The sequence below is a fragment of the Scyliorhinus torazame genome, chromosome 18, assembly GCF_047496885.1.
Source record: "Scyliorhinus torazame isolate Kashiwa2021f chromosome 18, sScyTor2.1, whole genome shotgun sequence".
Classification (NCBI taxonomy): Eukaryota; Metazoa; Chordata; class Chondrichthyes; order Carcharhiniformes; family Scyliorhinidae; genus Scyliorhinus; species Scyliorhinus torazame.
Genome location: NC_092724.1, coordinates 149202444 through 149225408, shown reverse-complemented (window position 1 = coordinate 149225408; position 22965 = coordinate 149202444). Strand labels below are relative to the sequence as shown.

Here is a 22965-nt window from a genome sequence, read left to right as displayed (position 1 = left end):
CCTAATGGGCCAAAGACTTCGCACCCGCCTTAGTATGGTCTTCCCGGACATTGGCGCAGAAGTACGCCGCACACAAGAACGGCAGGGACAGGGATTGTCTCGGCATCGTCCGATTCGGCAGTTTGCGCCCAGTGACCCAGTATTCGTGCGGAATTTTGCTGGTGGTGCCCAATGGGTTCCTGGTGTAATCTTTCGCCAAACGGGCCCTATATCTTACCAAGTGCAAGCCCAGGGTCGTCTCCAGCGAAAACATGTAGACCACGTCCGGTCCAGAAGATCATCCCCTCAAAAGATTCCCCGCCCCCGGAGCTCATCTGAACAGCCGCAAAGACCAGAGACAAGGGAAGGTAGTCCTCAAAATCTTCCACTGGTGCCTCACTCGAAGCCTGCGCAGGTCGTTACGGGACCGAATGGAGACAGAGACGCTGACATGACGGAGGCAGCAGACTCTGACTCCGAGATGGAGACACAGGATGAATCAGAGGGGGAATCCTCGGGTCCACAGGCCGTGGATGTACAACCGCGCCGTTCATCACGGAAGCGCCGGTCTCCGTCTCGTTACACGCCGCCGGATCCAGCGCCGCGTGCAAATGGCATCCGGCCTGCGGCCAAACGAGTTCGATGCCTTCCTTCGCCAGGGTCTTCGGTGGATTCCTTGGACTTTTGGGGGGAGGGATGTTATAACCTGCCTACTTACGATTGGCTGGGGACTAATGACTATCCCACAATCCTATGGGAGTATGAACTTCCACAATGAGGGGGGGCGGAGAAGCTCCTAGTATAAATAAGCTGGCCAGTTCAGGAACCAGCAGGAAGGAGAAGGTACCAAGGGAAGTTACTGCTACTGTTATATATATATTGTTATAGTAAATAAACGTTATTATTTTATATCCTTAAAACTCGTGCTGGATTCTTCGTGGCCCTTAAAAAACCTAGGTTGCCTTGATACAGCCTGCTGGAGCGACAGCTGCTTCCAGATGTGGAAAGGGAGGGAAGAATTCGGGATATATACAAGTGGCTGGGGAGCAGGGAGGCGGGAGGGTGGTGAAGATCAAGGAGAAATGGGAAGCGGAGTTGGGAGGGGTGATCAATTGGGTAGTATGGAGTGAGGCCCTGCCTAGGGTAAACGGGACCTCCTGTTGTGCAAGGCTGAGCCTGATACAGTTTAAGATGGTGCACAGGGTGCATATGACTCGGGCGAGAATGAGTGGTTTCTTTCGGGGGGTAGCAGGTGAGTGTGAGAGGTGTGGGTGGGGGCCCGCGAATCACGCGCACATGTTTTGGGGTTGCGAGAAATTGGGAAGATTCTGGGTGGGAGTTTTCGCCGTCTTAGCCAGGATAGTGGAGGAAGAGGTGGACCCTGACCCTTTGGTGGCCATATTTGGGGTCTCAGAGCAGTCGGAGCTCATGGAGAGGAGGAAAGCCGATGTCTTGGCCTTCGCCCCTCTGATTGCAAGGCGGTGAATATTGCTGTAGTGGCTGTCGGCATCGCCACCGGGGGTAGTGGCATGGTTGGGTGATCTGTATGACTTCCTGTGATTAGAGAAGATAAAGTATGAGTTAAGGGGGGTTTGAATAAAGGTGGGGAATGTTTGTGACCATGTTTGGGGGGGCTGTTCGTCACGGGGAAGGGGGGTGAAAAAGGGGAAAAATCTGTACAGACTGTATAGTTCATATAGTTGATTGTTGGGAAGTATGTTTCCCAGGGTGTTTATTCGCTGTAACCTGTTTTGTTACATGTTTGTAATAAAATACATTTAAAAAAAAAAGGGGGGGAAACAGAGCCCACTTGACCAGAACCCGAATGAGTAGGTTCTTCCCGGAGGTGGAGGACCGATGTGAACGGTGCCAAGGAGGCCCGGCCAACCACGCCCACATGTTCTGGTCTTGCCCCAGACATGCCGGCCACTGGGCAGTCTTCTTCAAGGCAATGTCCAAAATGGCGGGGATGAGGGTGGAGCCATGCCCAAAAGTGGCAATATTCAGGGTATCAGAACAGCCAGATCTCTTCATGGAGAGGTAGGCCGACGCCCTTGCCTTTGCCTCCCTGATCATCCGCCGTAGACTCCTGCACGGCTGGCGGTCAGCAGCATTACCTAAAGCTGCAGACTGGTTGTCTGATCTAGCGGAATTTCTTCAAATGGAGAAAATCAAATTTGTCATCCGTGGGTCGGAAGGTGGTTTCCACAAAACATGGGAGCCATTCACCTGTTGTTCCGGGACCTGTTTGTGGCCAGCAACTAAGTCGCCAGGGACTAAGATAAGGTAGCCAAGGCGCAATAGGGAAGACCCGGGGGAAACAAGAAAGCGTAGCCAAACCCAGCGACAGAGCAGGGAAGGAGGGGGAAAAAACAACGGAGGAGAAACAGGAGGGAGAAAAAAAGAGGGGGACTCAAGCGGGAAAGGAAACACAGGGGAACACAACGGCCACAACAAATACAGAAAGACAGAAAGAGAACAAAAGAACAAGAAGAAGAAACGATCCAAAGTCGAAACTTAGGCAAATAAACACCAGAAACCGACCAAAATGTAAATAGTATTAGGGGCATGACCTAGGTGCCCACCCCCTGCAAAAGCCTTTTCATTCTGTGTATTTATACTGTGCTATGGTAAACAAAACCCAATAAAAGCCCTCCCCCCAGCCCCGGCAGGGCCCCCACCCCAACCAGTTCAACCAGTGACAGGACCGGCAGCCCACAGTCACGCCGCTCCGTGTCCTCCTTCCTTTCACTCTCCCTCATGAGCCAAGGCGCCAGTTTCACAATTTTCAAAGCACAAATGAACCTTGCCGTTGGAAATTCGCCCCAGTGGAGGCGGAGAACCATGGAGCCCTCGGAGAATACTGGGTCAGGCCTGCTAATGATATGCCAATGGCATTTCCTGTACATGCACCTCTGGAACGCATTGACGCCACTGTCGAAGCAACAGAGATTTGCGATTTGGCGTGAAACTGGTGGCCACCACGATTTTGGCGTCGGAAACGATTTCCACCCAATCACCTTTCCCGATTCTGGCGTCGGCCAACAGAGATTGCCACCCAGGATGTTGATGAAATGTTCTTCAGATTCATGCTTGACTAATAACGGCAATCTTGACAAAGCATCAAGCATGCTGCTCTGAATTGCGATATTGGATATCGTATGTGTGCACCGATAATATCAAAGACCATCTTTGTAACCTACATGCTTGCCAAAGAAGATGTATCTTTATATGACCCAAAGATTATTCGTCAACGGTTGGTGATCCGTCAAAGAATAAAATGACGTCTATAAAGGTAGTGGTCGAACCTTCTTCCCCAAAAATGATGCTCAAAGCCTAGTTGAGCATAATTTGTTCCTTTGCTAGTAAGAGGTCGTGAAGCAAATACTGTCAGTCATTCCTCTCCTGAAGGCAATATGTGCGAGATGCTGCACCAACCTCAAAGGATGACGCATTGCAAGCAAGTTGCAACTTAAGTTTAGGATTACAATGAACCAGCAGCTCTGAGTTCTGTATGTCATCTTTTACCTCATTTTATGCACTTTCAACCAGTGCCATGCCTGTTTGACACATAGCAAAGTGTGTAAAGACTTCAATCATGGTAGCTAAATTTGGCACAAATTCACCATAGTGATTGATCAATCCTAAAAGCTATCTTACTTGTGTCGCATTTTGAGGATATGGTGCTTCTAAGATTGCTGCCATCTTCTTTGGCTCCTTGTATAAGCCATCTTTAATGATGATATGACCCAGGTAATTAATGGAAGACTTGCAAAAGTCATATTTTCCCTTTTGAATTCTCAAGTTGTGGAAGAGTAGCTTCCAAATTCTTCAAGAGTTCCTGTTCACTTGAACCAGTGATGATATTGTGTAAATAACATTGCACCTCATTCAACCCACTTAGAATTTGATCCATGGATCTCTGAAAAAGAGCAGAAGCAGATGTTATTCCAAAAGGAAGTCCTTGTTTAGGAAACAGTCCTTTGTGTGTCACAATAGTGAATAGAGGCTGTGATTCTGCAGCCATGTTCATCTGCAGATATGCCTGTGAAGATACATTTTACTGAATTTCTGCACTCTAGAAAGTCCAGCAAACAAGTCTTGAATCAGCGGCAGTACATAATGATCTGCTCACAATACTGGGCTAATAGTTGTTTTACAATCTCCACATATTCTCACTGAGCCATCATGTTTCAATACAGGAACTATTGGTGTTACCCAATCATTTGTAGCAACTGGCTCAATAACTCCTGTTTGTCCTAGTTTTTCTAGTTCTTCTTCAACTTTTGGCCTTATGGCATATGGTACGGTTCTAACTTTGAGACATTTTGGTGCACTGTTTGGCTTGATTTTTAAGTGAACCTCAACCCCAATCACAGAGCCTTGTAAATCTTCAAACACCTTCTCATACGTGTTGCAAGTTGCTCTTTGAATCCACTAGTTGATTTACGTTTCCCAGTTGAGTCTAACCTTTGCCAACCATGCTCTATCAAATAAAGCAGGAACATTTTTACGGGCAACATGAAGAGGCAACTTTGCCATCTCTCCATTTACTTTTACTTTCACCATAATGCATCCTTTTAATGGTGCGACCTTCTCAGCGTATGTCCTCAGGATCACATTTGACCATTTTAAAGGCATATATTTCAGCTTTTGATTATAAATTGAATCAGGTAATATTCGATTGGATTTGTTTATTGTCACGTGCAACGAGGTACAGTGAGAAGTATTTTTCTGCGAGCAGCTCAAACAGATCATTAAGTACTTGAAAAGAAAATAAAATAAAAAGAAAATACATAATAGGGCAACACAAGGTACACAATGTAAATACATAGACACCGGCATCGGGTGAAGCATACAGGAGTGCAGTATTCATCAAGTCAGTCCATAAGAGGGTTGTTTAGGAATCTGGTAACAGCGGGGAAGAAGCTGTTTTTGAATCTGTTTGTGTGTGTTCTCAGACTATTGTATCTCCAGCCCAATGGAAGAAGTTGGAAGAGTGAGTAAGCCGGGTGGGAGGGGTCTTTGATTAGGCTGCCCGCTTTCCCCAGGCAGTGGGAGGTGTAGATGGAACCAATGGATGGGAGGCAGGTTTGTGTGATGGACTGGACTGTGTTCCCGACTCTCTGAAGTTTCTTGCTGCCTTGGGCCGAGCAGTTGCCATACCAGGATGTAATGCAGTCACATAGGATGCTTTCGATACAGCTGCAGCCATACCAACTTACATTTTGATTTTGTGACCTTTGAGTTTTGGATATGGCCAAAAATGTTGTTGATCACCCTATACCAACAAGGCGCCCAGCTTTAGCTCCTGTAGTAGTTCAGTGTGTTGTCTTCAGCATGGTCTTGAACTTCGTCGACTAATTTATAGACACAGCTAATCTATTTAGATATTTTTTTCTCGCACATTCTTGGAGTTGGCGAAGTTTTCAGGGGCGGGATTCTCCTGAATCGGCGCGATGGCCTGACGCCGGCGTAAAAAACAGCGTGAAACACACCGGCGTCGGGCCAACCGAAAGTTGCGCACTTCCGAGGGCTAGGCCGGCGCCGGAGGGATTGGCGTCATGCCAGCCAGCGGCGAAGGGACTGCGACCGATCCTGCGACCAGTGAGGGGCTAGGAGCCGCGCCGTGTAAAACTCCCGGCCTCCACAAAATAAATGGCCCAAGAATGGCTGGGTCCTTTGCCACACACGCGCACGGCGACGACCTGCAGCAGTTGCGCCGTAAAACATGGCAGCGGTCGTGCGCGGACCCGACCTGCCAGATAATGCATCTCTGACCACCCCCTGGCCACACCCACCAGTGCCCCCCAGCCCTCGTGGAAGCCCCCCCGGGTGGCAGCACGGCTCCCGCCCGACTGTGGTGCCGCTGGACACAGTCCGCAGCCACCATAGATTATCATAGAATTTACAGTGCAGAAGAACCATGCCGGGTTCCCGCCGCTAAGGCTACATGTCCCCCGCGCGATCGGAAACTCGGCCTATCGGGGGCAGAGCATCGGGGGAGAGCCTTCAGATGATGCGCTGTGGCTGTCCCAATGGCATGAGGCGCACGCCGCAATGATGTTGTTTCAGAGAGGGCGGAGCATATGAATCCTGCGTCAAACCGGCGCCACCCCCGATTTTGGCATCAAAAGGGATTCCCCGCCCGATCACTGAATACAAAATTGGCGTCGGGGAACAGAGAATCCTGACCAATAGTTTTATGTCCTGCGGAACTGAGAAACACCATGACCTTGAGTCCTCTGGTGTTTGATTTGCTATGAAGTATAATTTTGTCATGAGTTACAAGTTTTACAGCCTTCATCAAATGCATCCATGTGTCCCATTTATCCCGCCATTTTGGATCCCGGCTTCTAGGGGTCTACACTTCAACCAACCTCCTCCCTTACGATTCTTTGGAAAATATGTAATCCCCTTGTCCACAAGGAGCTAGAACTTTTTTTCCTTTTTGCCTGACTGCAGTTAGGCTTTTCCCCTGAGTAGAATCCATACAGAAATCCTACAGTGCAGAATGAGGCCATTTGGCCCATCGAACATAGGATATTGGAGCAGCCCTTATTCAGCCCTTCGAGCCTGCTCCGCCATTCAATCAGATCATGGCTGATCTCTTGTTGGTCTCAAAGCCACATCCCTATCTGTTTCCCATATCCCTTTAACCCCTTTTTTTTAATCAGAAAAATATCTATCTCCCTCTTGAACCATTTAATGATTTGGACTCCACCGTACTATGGGGCAGCGAGTTCCACAAATTCAGCACCCTCTGTGAGAAGTTGTGCCTCCTCATCTCAGTTTTATTTTACCGCCTCTTAACCTATATCTGTGACCTCTTGTTTTAGATTGCCCCACACGGGGGAACATTTGGTCTATATATACTTTGTCAACCCCTTTTAATATTTTATATATCTCGATGAGATCTCCTCGCATCCTTCCCTGCACATCTTTGGGTTGTGGGGGTGAGACCCACACAGACACAGAGAGAATATACAAACCCCACACAGACAGTGACTCAGAGCCAGGATGAAACATGGGTCCTCGGTGCCATGAGGCAGCAGTACTAACCACTGCGCCACCGTGCCGCCCTTGCATGTTGTTTTTAACGATGGTTCGTTATATATTCACATATATTGGATCTTCACACACTTGCTCATAAGCAAGCTATAAAAAGGTTTGTTAGACTTGTGTGTAAGAGTAATGAGCTGCCTTGCTACATCTATGATAAGATTTGTCCTCATGCTTCTCTACATCCATGCATGTTTAAGTTGCCAAAGACACACAAAAAATATGTCTCATATGCACTATTTCATCAATGAAATGTTCTACACAGCATAAATTGGCCAGTTCTTAGTGAATGTTCCACATATACGGTGAAGGGTTCCTTTACTAAGAACCAATGGGCAGGATTCTCCCTTCCCACGCCAGCGGGGAAACAGGCGCCAATCACTCCGGCGTCAACAGCCCCCGAAAGTGAGGAATTCTCCAAGTTTTCGGGGGCTAGTTTGACGCCGGGAGGGTTGGCGCCGCGCCAGCCGGCGCCGCGGAACGGCCGGCGTGATCTTGCGCATGCGCGGAACGGCTGGCATATTTCCACGCATGCGCAGACCGGCCAGCGTATTTCCGCGCATATGCGGGGGTTCTCTTCTACGCGTAGCCCCGGGGCAATATGGCAGAGCCCTTCAGGGGCCCCGGCACGGAGGAAAGAAGGCCCCCACGGAAACAGCCCGCCCGCAGGATGAGTAGGCCCTGATCGCGGGCCAGGCCACCATGGGAGCCCCCTCTGGGGTCGGATCCCCCCGCGCCCCCCCCCAGGACCGCCCTCGCACACTTACCTGCCAGGTCCCGCCGTGCGTGAGGTGAGTAATTCACAGCGGCGGGACACGACCAAAACTGGACGGCCACTCGGCCCATCGGGGCCTGGACAATCGCCGGTGGGGCCGTTGTCAACAGCCCGCGACCGGCGTGGCGGGAATCCTACTGGCCCCTGGACTTCCGGTTGCGGCTATGTGGAGCTAAGTCGCACGTTCGGCAGCTCCCGCTTGGAACGGACTTTTGGGCTCTTTTCAGGGGCCCCAATGGCATTTCTTCAACATTTCCCGGTGTGGGAAGAAGACTGCAACATTCCCCCGACAGTGTATGGCTTGGACCAGGAGCGGGGCGACTAAAAAAGTGGTGGTGACGCCAAAGAAAGTGTGAGGGAAGAAGAGCAAGATGGCGGTGGGCGGGGACCAGGCAGTGTGGATGCAGTGGGCGCAGGAGCAGCAGGAGGTTATCCAGCGCAGCTTCAGGGAGCTCAAAGCGGACCTGCTGGAGCCAATGAAGGCTTCGATTGATAAGCTGCTGGAGACCCAGGCGGCCCAGGGGTTTTGCGATCCGCGAGGTCCGACAAAAGATCTCTGATAACGAAGACGAGATCTTGGGCCTAGCGGTAAAGGTGGAGTCGCACGAGGTGCTCCACAAGAAATGGCAGGAACGGTTCGAGGAGATGGAGAATCGGCCGAGGCGGAAGAGTCTGCGGATCCTGGGCGTCCCGGAGGGGCTGGAGGGGTCGGACGTGGGGGCCTATGTGGTCACCATGTTAAACTCGCTGATGGGAGCGGGGTCCTTCCAGGGGCCCATAGAGTGCTGGCGAGAAGGCCCAAAGCTAATGAGCTGCCACGGTGTTGGTGCGGTTTCATAGGTTCGCTGATCCGGAGTGCGTACTCAGGTGGGCCAAGAAATAGAGGAGCAGCAGGTGGGAGAATGCGGAGGTTCGAGTATATCAGGACTGGAGCGCGGAGGTGGCGAAGAAGAGGGCTGGGTACAACCAGGCGAAGGCGGTGCTGCACAGGAACGGGGTGAAGTTTGGCATGCTGCAGCCGCCGCGTCTGGAGGTCACCTACAAGGACCGGCACCATTATTTTGAGACCCCGGAGGAGGCCTTGGCCTTTGTTCAGGCCGAGAAGCTGGACACAAACTGAGGGTCGGGATGGGGGGCCGGGCGTGGGGATGGTCGGGGATTGCTGTTGTTGTGTTACATTTTGAGGGAGGGTTCTTTGTTCTTGTTCTGTTTTGGTTCGGTGTGGGTGGTTACGGTGGGTTGGGCACTGTTTTGGTTGTGGCTGTCGGGTGGGTTCTTGGAGGGGGGCAAGTAAACGGAGTAGAGAGTGGAAGGCCGGTATGGGGGATGGGGCCTCACGGGGGAGGGTGAGACCCAAGTCAGGGGTGAGGGGACTGGGCCTGTAAAAGGAGCTGCGACAGAGGAGGCGGGGCTGGGCAGGTGTAAACCACGGGCTTTTTCCCGCGCTGAAGGCTGGAGGGGGCGGGGCCAGGGCGGGGAAGCCCAGGTTTTTTCCCCCGCTTGGGATGGAAGGGGGAGGCGACGAGCCTGCTTGTGGGTAATGGAGGGGGAGGGGAAGTCACACAATGGGAGGAGTCGAAGGAGAGGCGGGAGCGGCCGGCGTCAGCAGGAGTCAGCTGACTTGCCGGAGTGCAATGGGGGGAGCAATGCAGCTAGGAGGTGTCCTAGCTGGGGGGTGCGGGGGTGGGAGGAGAACCGGGTTGCTGCTGGTATGGTCAAGGAGGAGCTGGAGCGAGTAGAGGGTGTTGAGACGGGCGTCTGCCACCATGGGGAACGGGCCGGGCGTGGGGCGCGGGCGCGTGGCTGGCCGAGGAGGGGTTATGGCTAGTCGGCGGGAGAGGGGGGGCGGGTAGCCCCCTGATCCGGCTGATAACCTGGAACGTAAGGCGGCTGAACGGGCCGGTTAAGCGGGCCCGGGTGTTCGCACACCTGAAGGGGCTGAAGGTGGATGTGGTCATGCTCCAGAAGACACACCTGAAGGTGCCTGACCAGGTAAGACTGAGGAAGGGGTGGGTAGGCCAGGTGCTTCATTCGGGGCTGGATGCCAAAAATCGGGGGGTGGCGATCTTGGTGGGAAAGAGGGTGTCGTTCGAGGCGTCGAGCATTGTGACAGACAATGGCTGCAGGTACGTAATAACAAGTGGTAAGCTGCAAGAGGAAAGGGAGGTGCTGGTCAACGTGTACACCCCGAACTGGGACGATGCGGGTTTATGCGGCGCATGTTGGGTCGGATTTGGAAGTGGGGGGCCTGATAATGGGGAGGGAACTTTAACACGGTGTTGGATCCGGCACTGGATCGCTCCAGGTCTAGGATGGGTAGGAGGCCGACAGTGGCGAAAGTGCTGAGGGGGTTTATGGACTAGATGGGAGGGGTGGACCCTTGGAGATTTGCAAGGCCGGGGGCTAGGGAATTTTCATTCTTCTCGCACGTTCATAAGGCCTATTCCCGGATTGACTTTTTTGTTATGAGCAGGGCGCTGATTGCGAAAGTAGAGGATACCGAGTATTCGGCGATAGCCATTTCTGGGGTCGGATCCCCCCGCGCGCCCCCCCCAGGACCGCCCTCGCACACTTACCTGCCAGGTCCCGTTGTGCGTGAGGTGAGTAATTCACAGCGGCGGGACACGACCAAAACTGGATGGCCACTCGGCCCATCGGGGCCTGGACAATCGCCGGGGGGGCCGTTGTCAACAGCCCGCGACCGGCGTGGCGGGAATCCTACTGGCCCCTGGACTTCCGGTTGCGGCTATGTGGAGCTAAGTCGCACGTTCGGCAGCTCCCGCTTGGAACGGACTTTTGGGCTCTTTTCAGGGCCCCCAATGGCATTTTTTCAACATTTCCCGGTGTGGGAAGAAGACTGCAACATTCCCCTGACAGTGTATGGCTTGGACCAGGAGCGGGGCGACTAAAAAAGTGGTGGTGACGCCAAAGAAAGTGTGAGGGAAGAAGAGCAAGATGGCGGTGGGCGGGGACCAGGCAGTGTGGATGCAGTGGGCGCAGGAGCAGCAGGAGGTTATCCAGCGCTGCTTCAGGGAGCTCAAAGCGGACCTGCTGGAGCCAATGAAGGCTTCGATTGATAAGCTGCTGGAGACCCAGGCGGCCCAGGGGTTGGCGAGCCGCGAGGTCCGACAAAAGATCTCTGATAACGAAGACGAGATCTTGGGCCTAGCGGTAAAGGTGGAGTCGCACGAGGCGCTCCACAAGAAATGGCAGGAACGGTTCGAGGAGATGGAGAATCGGCCGAGGCGGAAGAGTCTGCGGATCCTGGGCGTCCCGGAGGGGCTGGAGGGGTCGGACGTGGGGGCCTATGTGGTCACCATGTTAAACTCGCTGATGGGAGCGGGGTCCTTCCAGGGGCCCATAGAGTGCTGGCGAGAAGGCCCAAAGCTAATGAGCTGCCACGGTGTTGGTGCGGTTTCATAGGTTCGCTGATCCGGAGTGCGTACTCAGGTGGGCCAAGAAATAGAGGAGCAGCAGGTGGGAGAATGCGGAGGTTCGAGTATATCAGGACTGGAGCGCGGAGGTGGCGAAGAAGAGGGCTGGGTACAACCAGGCGAAGGCGGTGCTGCACAGGAACGGGGTGAAGTTTGGCATGCTGCAGCCGCCGCGTCTGGAGGTCACCTACAAGGACCGGCACCATTATTTTGAGACCCCGGAGGAGGCCTTGGCCTTTGTTCAGGCCGAGAAGCTGGACACAAACTGAGGGTCGGGATGGGGGGCCGGGCGTGGGGATGGTCGGGGATTGCTGTTGTTGTGTTACATTTTGAGGGAGGGTTCTTTGTTCTTGTTCTGTTTTGGTTCGGTGTGGGTGGTTACGGTGGGTTGGGCACTGTTTTGGTTGTGGCTGTCGGGTGGGTTCTTGGAGGGGGGCAAGTAAACGGAGTAGAGAGTGGAAGGCCGGTATGGGGGATGGGGCCTCGCGGGGGAGGGTGAGACCCAAGTCAGGGGTGAGGGGACTGGGCCTGTAAAAGGAGCTGCGACAGAGGAGGCGGGGCTGGGCAGGTGTAAACCACGGGCTTTTTCCCGCGCTGAAGGCTGGAGGGGGCGGGGCCAGGGCGGGGAAGCCCAGGTTTTTTCCCACGCTTGGGATGGAAGGGGGAGGCGGCGAGCCTGCTTGTGGGTAATGGAGGGGGAGGGGAAGTCACACAATGGGAGGAGTCGAAGGAGAGGCTGGAGCCGCCGGCGTCAGCTGACTTGCCGGAGTGCAATGGGGGGAGCAATGCAGCTAGGAGGGGTCCTAGCTGGGGGGTGCGGGGGTGAGGGGGAGGGAGGAGAACCGGGTTGCTGCTGGTATGGTCAAGGAGGAGCTGGAGCGAGTAGAGGGTGTTGAGACGGGGGTCTGCCACCATGGGGAACGGGCCGGGCGTGGGGCGCGGGCGCGTGGCTGGCCGAGGAGGGGTTATGGCTAGTCGGCGGGAGAGGGGGGCGGGTAGCCCCCTGATCCGGCTGATAACCTGGAACGTAAGGCGGCTGAACCGGCCGGTTAAGCGGGCCCGGGTGTTCGCACACCTGAAGGGGCTGAAGGCGGATGTGGTCATGCTCCAGAAGACACACCTGAAGGTGGCTGACCAGGTAAGACTGAGGAAGGGGTGGGCAGGCCAGGTGCTTCATTCGGGGCTGTATGCCAAAAATCGGGGGGTGGCGATCTTGGTGGGAAAGAGGGTGTCGTTCGAGGCGTCGAGCATTGTGACAGACAATGGCGGCAGGTACGTAATAATAAGTGGTAAGCTGCAAGAGGAAAGGGAGGTGCTGGTCAACGTGTACACCCCGAACTGGGACGATGCGGGTTTATGCGGCGCATGTTGGGTCGGATTTGGAAGTGGGGGGCCTGATAATGGGGAGGGAACTTTAACACGGTGTTGGATCCGGCACTGGATCGCTCCAGGTCTAGGGTGGGTAGGAGGCCGACAGCGGCGAAAGTGCTGAGGGGGTTTATGGACCAGATGGGAGGGGTGGACCCTTGGAGATTTGCAAGGCCGGGGCTAGGGAATTTTCATTCTTCTCGCACGTTGATAAGGCCTATTCCCGGATTGACTTTTTTGTTATGAGCAGGGCGCTGATTGCGAAAGTTGAGGATACCGAGTATTCGGCGATAGCCATTTCAGATCACGCCCCGCATTGGGTAGACCTGGAGCTGGGGGAGGAGAGGGACCAGCGCCCGTTGTGATGCTTGGAGATGGGGCTGTTGACGGACGAGGAGGTGAGCGAGCGGGTCCGAGGAAGCATAGAGAGATACCTGGAGGCCAACGATAACGGGGAGGTCCGAGTGGGGATGGTCTGGGAGGTGCTGAAGGCGGTGGTTAGAGGAGAGCTGATCTCCATTAGGGCCCACAAGGAGAGGAAAGAGCAGAGGGAGAGGGAGAGGCTGGTGGGGGAGATGGTGAGGGTAGACAGGAGGTATGCGGAGGTGCCGGAGGAGGGACTGTTGAGGGAGAGGCTTAGCCTCCAGGCCGAATTTGACCTTTTGACCACCAGGAAGGCGGAGGCGCAGTGGAGAAAGGCCCAGGGGGCGATTTATGAATATGGGGAAAAGGCAAGTTGGATGCTGGCGCATCAGCTTCGGAAGCGGGATGCAGCTAGGGAGATTGGGGGAATTAAGGATAAGGGGGGGGGGGAGTATGGTGTGGAGTGGGGTTGGCATCAATGGGGTCTTTAGGGACTTTTATGAGGAACTGTATCGGTCCGAGCCCCCACTGGAGGAGGGGCGGATGGGCTAATTTCTGGACCAACTGAAGTTCGCGAAGGTGGAGGTGGGACTGGTGGCGGGATTAGGGGCCCCGATTGGGTTGGAGGAACTGGCCAAAGGGATAGGGAGCATGCAGGCGGGGAAGGCACTGGGGCCGGACGGTTTTCCGGTCGAATTTTATAAAAAATATGTGGACCTGTTGGGCCCGTTGCTGGTTAGGAACTTCAATGAGGCAAGGGGGGGGGGGGGTGTTGCCCCCGACGCTGTCCCAGGCACTGGTCTTCTTGATCCTGAAGCGGGACAAGGATCCCGTGCATTGTGGGTCTTACAGGCCGATTTCATTGTTAAATGTAGATGCCAAGGTGCTGGCGAAGGTTTTAGCCACGAGGGTTGAGGATTGTGTGCCGCAGGTCATCCACGAAGACCAGACGGGGTTCGTGAAGGGGAGGCAGTTGAACGCGAATGTGCGGAGGCTCCTGAACGTTATTATGATGCCGGCGAGGGAGGGGGAGGTGGAGATAGTGGCGGCGTTGGACGCTGAGAAGGCCTTCGATAGGGTAGAGTGGGGGTACTTGTGGGAGGTGCTGAAGAGGTTCGGGTTTGGGGAGGGATTCGTCAGGTGGGTTACGCTGTTGTACGAGGTCCCGATGGCGAATGTGGCCACGAACAAGAGGAGGTCTGAGTACTTTTGGTTGCATCGTGGGACGAGGCCGGGGTATCCCTTGTCCCCCTGCTCTTCGCGCTGGTGATTGAACCCCTGGCTATGGCACTGAGGGAGTTGAGGAACTGGAGGGGGCTGGTGCAGGGTGGGGAGGAGCATAGGGTGTTGCTCTATGCGGAAGTCTTGCTGCTATATGTGGCGGACCCGGTGGGGGGAATGCCGGAGGTAATGAGGATCCTCAGGGAGTTCGGGGATTTCTCAGGGTACAAGCTCAACATGGGGAAGAGCGAGTTGTTTGTGGTTCACCCAGGGGACCAGGAGAGGGGGATTGGCGAGCTCCCACTAAAAAGGGAGGAGAGGAGCTTCAGGTATTTGGGGGTCCAGGTGGCCAAGAGCTGGGGGGCCCTGCATAGACTTAATTTCACGAGGCTGGTGGAGCAAATGAAGGAGGAGTTTAAGAGGTGGGACGCGTTGCCGCTGTCCCTGGCGGGTAGGGTGCAGTCAGTCACGATGACGGTGCTCCCAAGGTTTTTTTGTTCCTGTTCCAGTGCCTCCCCATTCTTATCCCGAAGGCCTTCTTTAGGCGGGTCAAAAGGAGCATAACGGGGTTTGTGTGGGCGCGAGGGACTCCGAGGGTGAGAAGGGTGTTCCTAGAGCGGAGGAGGGATGGGGTGGGGCTGGCGCTGCCCAACCTTTGGGGGCACTACTGGGCCGCGGCGATGGTGCGCAAGTGGGTGATGGAGGGGGAGGGGGCGGCATGGAAGAGGCTGGAGTCGACGTCTTGTGAGGGTACGAGTCTGGAGGCGCTGGCAACGGCGCCGCTGCTGCTCCCTCCAATGAGGTATACCACGATCCCGGTGGCGGCGGCTGCCCTCAAACTTTGGGGGCAATGGAGGCGGCACAGGGGGGAAGTGGGGGCCTCGGTGTGGACCCCGGGGAACCACCGGTTTGTCCCAGGGAGAATAGATGGAGGGTTTTCGGGGTGGCACAGGGCAGGGATAAGAAGGTTAGGGGACCTGTTTGTGGATGGGAAGTTCGCGAGCCTGGGTGAGATGGAGAAGAAGTACGGGATCCCTCCGGGAAACACTTTTAGATATCTACAGGTAAGGGTGTTTGCCAGGCGGCAAGTGGTGGAATTTCCACTGCTGCCGCCACGCACGGTACAAGACAGGGTGCTCTCGGGGGCGTGGGTTGGAGAGGGGAAGATCTCGGCAACATACCAGGTGATGCAAGAGGAGGAGGAGGCCTCGATGGAGGTGCTGAAAGGTAAATGGGAGGAGGTGTTGGGGGAGGAGATCGAGGAGGGGACCTGGCCAGATGCCCTAGGGAGGGTGAACTCTTCCTCTTCGTGCGCGAGGCTCAGTCTCTTACAGTTTAAGATGCTGCACAGGGCACACATGACCGGGACAAGGATGAGCCGGTTTTTTTGGGGGTGAAGACAGGTGTGTTAGGTGCTCAAGGAGCCCAGCAAACCACACCCATATGTTCTGCCCAGCGCTGGAGGAATTTTGGAAGGGAGTAGCGAGGACGGTGTCGAGGGTGGTAGGATCCAGGGTCAAACCGGGCTGGGGGCTCGCAATATTTGGAGTTACAGAGGAGCCGGGAGTGCAGGAGGCGAAAGAGGCCGGTATTCTGGCCTTTGCGTCCCTCGTAGCCCGGCGAAGGATTCTTCTTCAGTGGAAGGATGCGAGGCCCCCAAGCGTGGAATCCTGGATCAACGATATGGTGGGGTTTATTAAATTGGAGAGGGTGAAATTTGCCTTAAGGGGATCGGTGCAAGGGTTCTTCAGGTGGTGGCAACCGTTCTTGGATTTCCTGGCAGAACGGTAGACAATGGTCAGCAGCAACCCGGGGGGGGGAGCGGGGGGGGGGGGGGCGCGGTTCTATTTTATTTTTGTTTGTCTATACTGGGGGATCTGAGGGGGTGTATATATTTGCTATGTTTGTCATGTGTTTTGGCGGGTGTTAATATATTATTTATGTATAGGGGGAGGGGGCACTGGGCTGTTTTGTTTTGTTTTGTATTTAATTCTATTGGGTTCCTTTTACATTTTGTTGTTAATATTTTGTGAAAACTTAAATAAAAATTATTTAAAAAAAAAAGAATCCTACCAGCCCCTGAAAAACGGTGCCGGAGAATAGGGCAGCCGGCATTGGGGCGGCGGGGCGCGATTCGCGTCTCCCTCCGGGGATTCTCCGACCCGGCGGGGGGTTGGAGAACCCCGCTGCAGATCTCTATGCTTGTTCAACATTGCAAGCTTATTTATGAAGGAAACCATCGACATTTGTATTACATCAGTATATCACAGCAATATATAGACGTACTGCCATTTTCTGAATCTGTATTTATTGAACTTATCAACCTAGCAGCTTGTGCCATCAAGTTCCATTTTAATGACACTATGTATACCCAAAGAGATGTTGTAGCCATGGGATCCCCTCTAGGCTCAGCTCTCACTCACATTTCCATCAGTTTCTATGAGAAACGTGTATATGATGGAATGAGCCCCAAACCTCCTACCCCATCTATCTTCCCGATACACGCGTATAATATTTACAATGTTTGAATTAGCAGCGGGATGTAAGGATTTCCTTGCCCATCTTAATACACCTGATCTTGCGCTCAAATTCAATTCACTAAAGTTCTCCCTTTCCTTGACGTGCGAGTTGAGAAATTTGCTTATGCATTTTCACTACCGTCTACCACAAGCCTATCCTTACTAACCAATATAGAGATTGGGATTTGTGTAGTTCCAAGTGCTATAATATTGGTTTTAACAGCAGTCATGTAAATAGGGCCCTAGCCATTTGCTCACCTTGCAAACCTGATGCAAAAATAGAGTGCAAAAAAGCTATTCTGCAGAACAATGGCTATTCTGATCGGATCATTGTTAGGTGTATCAAGAAAATTTGCAAATGGGCCAAAGACCTTTGGACCTGAAAAGTGACCAGTCCATTTCAAGTTACCCTGAAAAGGCAAAGGTGCTCAAAACTTTTAACATTAGGTTAAGTAAGACGTTTCACACCTTGACACTCAGTGGCTTCTACTCAGTGGTTACACAGGTAGTATTTTCCACTAACAGGATTCTGCCATCAGTCCAAAAAGATGTTCAGCCCACCACACAATTAAGTAATGTCATGTATGAATTTCAGTGCTGGTGTGAGGCCAGGTATGTAGGTTGCACTTTTTAGTGACTGGCTGATTGAAATAACCAATATAGGTGGAATTTTCCCCAAATATTGTTGTGTCAGGTTTAGTCAGAAAACTAACGTGTTTCTCCCCAGAGAGACAGGCATGTTTCCTGTTGAGATCTTTCCACACATTGCCATTCTTTAGAAGGGGGCGTGTTTTGTGATCTGCGGCCATTTCTAAAGGGAGCCCTGAACTCAAAGCGAAATTAAGGACCCCTCCACTCACTACAGACATGGGGGCCCTCCCTTTATTGATGGCATGTTCCACCCCACCAGTCCCCCCAGAATATAGATCGCCGGCATCAGGGCCCTCCCAATGGGTCTCCCTATATGCGCTGACCCATCAGGCTCCACCACCGTTAGGAAGTACCAGGTCTACCCTGCCAGCTGTCCAACCGATCACTCAGGGGCTACAATGACCTCCGAGACCCTGGCATGGACATCACGTCTAGTATCTGTTGGTGCTACTTCACACCGGCAGGTGGGAACAGGATATAGGATATAGATATAGAACATACAGTGCAGTGCACCGACCCACTTAAGCCCTCACTTCCATCCTATCACCGTAACCCAATAATCCTCCTAACCTTTTTGGTCACTAAGGGCAATTTATCATGGCCAATCCACCTAACCACCTAACCACATAACATAGCACCTTCCCGGAGGATTTGGTATTAAGCTGATTTTGAATATTAAAATATATTTAAAAGAATGGTAATCAGGTTCATGCCTTCGTTGGCGCAAATCCCATTTTGTTGGGAAGATTCCAGGAGAGGCCTGAAATGGGATTTGCAAATCCCACTATGTCGGGAAGATTCCAGGAGAGGCCTGAAATGGGATTTGCGGCAGGTGCAACGCAGCTGTAAAATCGTCACTCCTATGTTCCTACAGTGGTTTATAATAGCAGAATATAGGGGCGGCACATGTCGCAGTGGTTAGCACTGGGACTGCGGAGCTGAGGACACGGGTTCGAATCCCGGTCCTGGGTCACTGATCATGTGGAGTTTACACATTCTCCCCGTGTCTGCGTGGGTTCACCCCCACAATCCAAAAATGTGCAGGTTAGATAGATTGGCCACACTAAAATGCCCCTGATTTGGAAATAAAAAATAATTGGGTGCTCTAAAATAAAAATAAATAATAGCAGAATATAGAGTGTACTCAACTAGCTCATGCTCACAAAACCCAAAACAAACGCTTATTGTTAGACGTGATTTTGTGATTGGGCAGCACTCACTTAACAATCCTGAGGGTGCTGAAAAGTACGGCAGCAATCAATTTAAGATAATTAGTCAAGCTTGTAATGTGGCTCATTTGCTGGAAACTATGTATATTCATGGTTTATAAGTGTATTTGATTCAAACACACGACCCCGTTCTCTACAAAGAAAAAGAATATGTTCAAATTTTGCACCTTTTCTAAATTACCTTGGAACTTGGAGGGCCTATAGTATCCTTTTGCTTTCTCTATTAATACCTTGGGCATTTAGAGTCAACTTGCTAACCAATCTGCTCAATTTTCTCCTGCAGTATAAACTAGCATTCTTGTGTTTGTCTTGATAAGTTAAAGAAGAAGAGCTACAGCAATAAGTCCCTCTGTTCAGCAATATTAAAGAAGGCTTGCCTTCGACCACTTCTGCTACCAGTACAACCTCCAAGGAAGAGTCAGAGAACTGGGTAGCAAATTTCCCAAATTTTTTCCTGATATCATTTACCTTCTGATTGCTTTGGAAGCAACTCTCCTGCAGCCATTCTATATTTCATATCACGTCTGCATTCTGTGGCCAGGTAATCTGATACCAGGATGCTGATTATATCATTAAAGAGCCAGGACAAAGTCCACTTCAATAACCAGGGGGTTCCTGACTTGTTAGCAGCTTCCCTGTTGCATGCAGATCTGTTCTGTTAAAATTCAGTTTTTCATATCCTACACTATTTAACTGACAATCCTTTTCGTTATGTAACCATGTTCAGTTATCCCAACTATATCAGTCGCCTCATAAGTAATTATTTCCTCCAGGACATCTGCTTTGTTTCAGATGCTGTGCAAATTGCTCTACAGACAATTTAGTTTGTTATTATTAATTATTCCCTTCGCTTTATTTTTAAAGTATTTTATACTTTATGTCTACAACTGTATTTGTTTCCTAACTATTTATGTTACCCTTATTCTGCATCTCCTATTTCTTTTATCTTTCACCAGTCCTTTCACCACTCCCACCCTCTGCTTATCCCATCGCTAGTGTTAGTCTCCATGAAATGGCGCCTTTCCTTTCCACATCAGTCTTTCAACTGTGCATTTACTTCCCTGATCTGTTTATCTCTATGCCAATTAGCATTTGGAATTAGTATAGTGAAACAATACTAGTATAAAATACTTAATATTTTCAGTTATTTCCCAGTAATATATAGCAACAGAAAATAAGTTAACATGAACATAAAGATACATTAAACAGCCACTAACCGCATCTGTAATTCTTCGAGCTTGTCATACAAACCAGGTTTATTTGTTGCTACCACTACATTTGGAGTCTTAATTGCATCTGCCATGATTTCCTGCAGAGTACAAAATTGTAGATTAGCCACCTAATAGTTCTATCTTCATTCTTTAGATGAAAGTGTCCTCCATTTAGCAGTAGGAGTAAGTTCACACAACGATTGCAGAAATTGGCCATATTTCAATCAATCTCATTCTGACTTTGTAATGTCAGCTATTTAATTACCCATTCTGGTTCAGTATATAAAGCATACCACGATGCAGAAATGGCAATGCTGCATGACTGTGTACTAATGTTCAATTCTTAAAGATTGTTTGATCATTGACAAGCAAAATGCTTGTGATGTGCAAGATATTTCCATTTGAAGACCAAAACAAGCTTTGTAATGATAGCTTTTCAACATCTTACATTTACATGGTGCTTTGATGAAGTTATGGCTGCCAATAGTGGGAGGAGCAAAGTGGTTCCACAAGAGGCCAGAGGCAATAGGTTGGAGAATTCAGGAGTCAGGAACAAGTCAGCGGTGTTCCACTTAGAGGCTTCTGTATTATGCATTATACAGCAATAACATGTTTTGAAGCATGTGATGAACAGTTACTGTCTTATCATCATGTAAGGTGATGTTCCCTTTAAGACCGGACTTGGAACCCTGGGGACCCGCCTCTGGCTCCGCCCATCTGTGAGCCATATATAAAGGGCTGCCTCATGGGCTGTGCAGCAGTCAGCACATGTCTCAGCTCTAGCATAGTTCTTAGTCTAATAAAGCCTTCTTTACCGTTTACACTCTAAGCGTCGTTATTGAGGGTACCTCAAAGCAAATGTTCCCTGTCTATATACTTTAACTTCACTATTGTCAAAATGTGCTTTCAAATTTCCTGCTTGTTTCTCTGCTTTATACAATCTCAAATGCTTTCTTCAGCATCTGCTCTTGCTGTATTTAACACTCTACACTGAATTATTTAGTTTCTTAGTCCACAAACCAAGCAAACATTCCAAGCTTCTTCCAGGTGACCTTTAAAGACACAGCATTCTGCTACTTTTATCAGCTCAGCCAGGGACTGGGAAACTGACTCACTCTTGTACTGTTTGTTCTTTTTGGTGAAACTTGAATTGGCAAAACATCCACAAGCTCTTTAAACCTTTAAACTGCTGTCTTGTTAGGGGCAAAGAGATTTTTCAGTCAAGTGAATCTTTTCATTCCAATATCTATAAGAGATACTGAAAACTGCTTTTCCTCTCATTCGCAACCAAAAACTTCCATTTGTTCAAAATAAACTACAACGTCCATTGTAGCAAGAACAAAAGCATCTAAAGTGCCTAATAAGGACAATACCTTCCTCTCTACCATTTGAAGTGTTTTGTCACTTCTAAACAATTAAGAATACAAACACACACATGCATCTACTTCTGAACTGATCTTTCTATGAAAAAACGGAAAACTGTTTTCTCTCCAATAAAGATACATCTGTGACTTTTTTTTAGCACACCCTAATGGCAGCTTTATATGTAGCACTTAATGTTTATCTAAAATGTGTTTTTTTGCAAAAACATAAACTTTAAACACAAACATCACACCTTTGATGGCATCCATCAATAGCTGTGCAGGGTGGTTAGCAGTGTGGGCCAGCTTCATCTCGCTCCAGCTGCCCCTTGTCCTAAAGGAGTGAAACAGGGGTTTTGGGTACCCATAGGGAGGCGGATCAGCTTGTGCATACTCCCGGGCATTCTACCCAGGCGGTTTCTGGTCCACCTTACCCCATTTCTCTCTTCCTGTAATCCCATAAGCTCCAGTTCCATTGGCCAAGGAGAATGCACCTGCCAAACAGCAGGAGACCCAAAGCAGACTGGTGCCCTACAGGTCTTGGTTACCCAGAGGATGCACATCAAATTCATCACAGACAGCAGGGCGTAGCAGTTAGCAGGCTGACTCCACCTCCTCTATGTATTTTGGGGAAGCACAAGATGGAGTGGTATCAGGAGCACAATATTGGCATGGGTATTCACCACATGTTTATCGTGTTCATCAATGTAAATAGTTTCACAACACATTTCACATCTACTCTGTGTATGCCTTTTTATGCTGTGTTGCTGTAAATCAGTAATACCATGGTCCCTCCTCCCACGAATTGCAGATGTCGCTATCAAGTGCCTCTATTCAAACTCTATGGCAAACGTCCAAGCGATCGAAAACAAGCTGAATGAACGTACCTCTCAGAGGGAAGTAAGAGACTACAGTGTGCTCTGTTTCACAGAGACATGGCTCACCCCCACCTCACCACCTTCTCCCGGCATACAAGCAGAAACTCAAGCGGGAGAATCCAGCTAAGAAGGTCGTGCAGTGCTGGTCCGAGGAAACAGGGGCGTCATTCTCCGACCCCCCGCCGGGTCGGAGAATGGCCGTTGGCCGCCGTGAATCCCGCCCCTGCCCTCGCCGAAGTCTCCGGTACCGGAGATTGGGCAGGGGCGGGAATCGGGCCGCGCCGGTTGGCGGGACCTCCCGCTCAATTCTCCGGCCCGGATGGGCCGAAGTCCCGCCCAGAAATTGCCTGTCCCGCCGGCGTAAATCAAAGCTGGTATTTACCAGCGGGACCAGGTGGCGTGGGCGGGCTCCGGGGTCCTGGGGGGGCGCGGGGCGAACTGACCCCGGGGGGTGCCCCCACGGTGGCCTGGCCCGCGATCGGGGCCCACCGATCCGCGGGCGGGCCTGTGCCGTGGGGGCACTCTTTCCCTTCCGCCTCCGCCACGGTCTCCACCATGGCGGAGGAGGAAGTGACTCTCCCCACTGCGCATGCGCGGGAAACTGTCGGCGGCCGCTGATGCTCCCGCACATGCGCCGCATTTCCGCGCCAGCTGGCGGTGCAACAAACGCCATTTCCGCCAGCTGGCGGGGCAACAAACGCCATTTCCGCCAGCTGGCGGGGCGGAAATCCCTCCGGCGCCGGCCTAGCCCCTCAATGTTGGGGCTCGGCCCCCAAAGATGTGGAGCATTCCGCACCTTTGGGCCGGCGCGATGCCTGTCTGATTGGCGCCGTTTTTGGCGCCAGTCAGTGGACATCGCGCCGTTGGGGGAGAATTTCGCCCCAGAAGAGCTCTTACGTGACTGCTTAGAGACA

The 22965-nt window shown here is 51.7% G+C and overlaps 1 protein-coding gene across 1 annotated transcript in view; it reads right to left on the bottom strand.

Moving 5' to 3' along the window:
* Nucleotides 1-22965, bottom strand: part of LOC140395604 (dynein axonemal heavy chain 17-like) — an 896966-nt gene that overhangs the window by 486809 nt on the left and 387192 nt on the right. The window contains exon 29 of the mRNA XM_072483576.1: nucleotides 19819-19910. Within this exon, the coding sequence (XP_072339677.1) occupies nucleotides 19819-19910 (92 nt within the window). The remainder of the gene's footprint in view (nucleotides 1-19818; nucleotides 19911-22965) is intronic.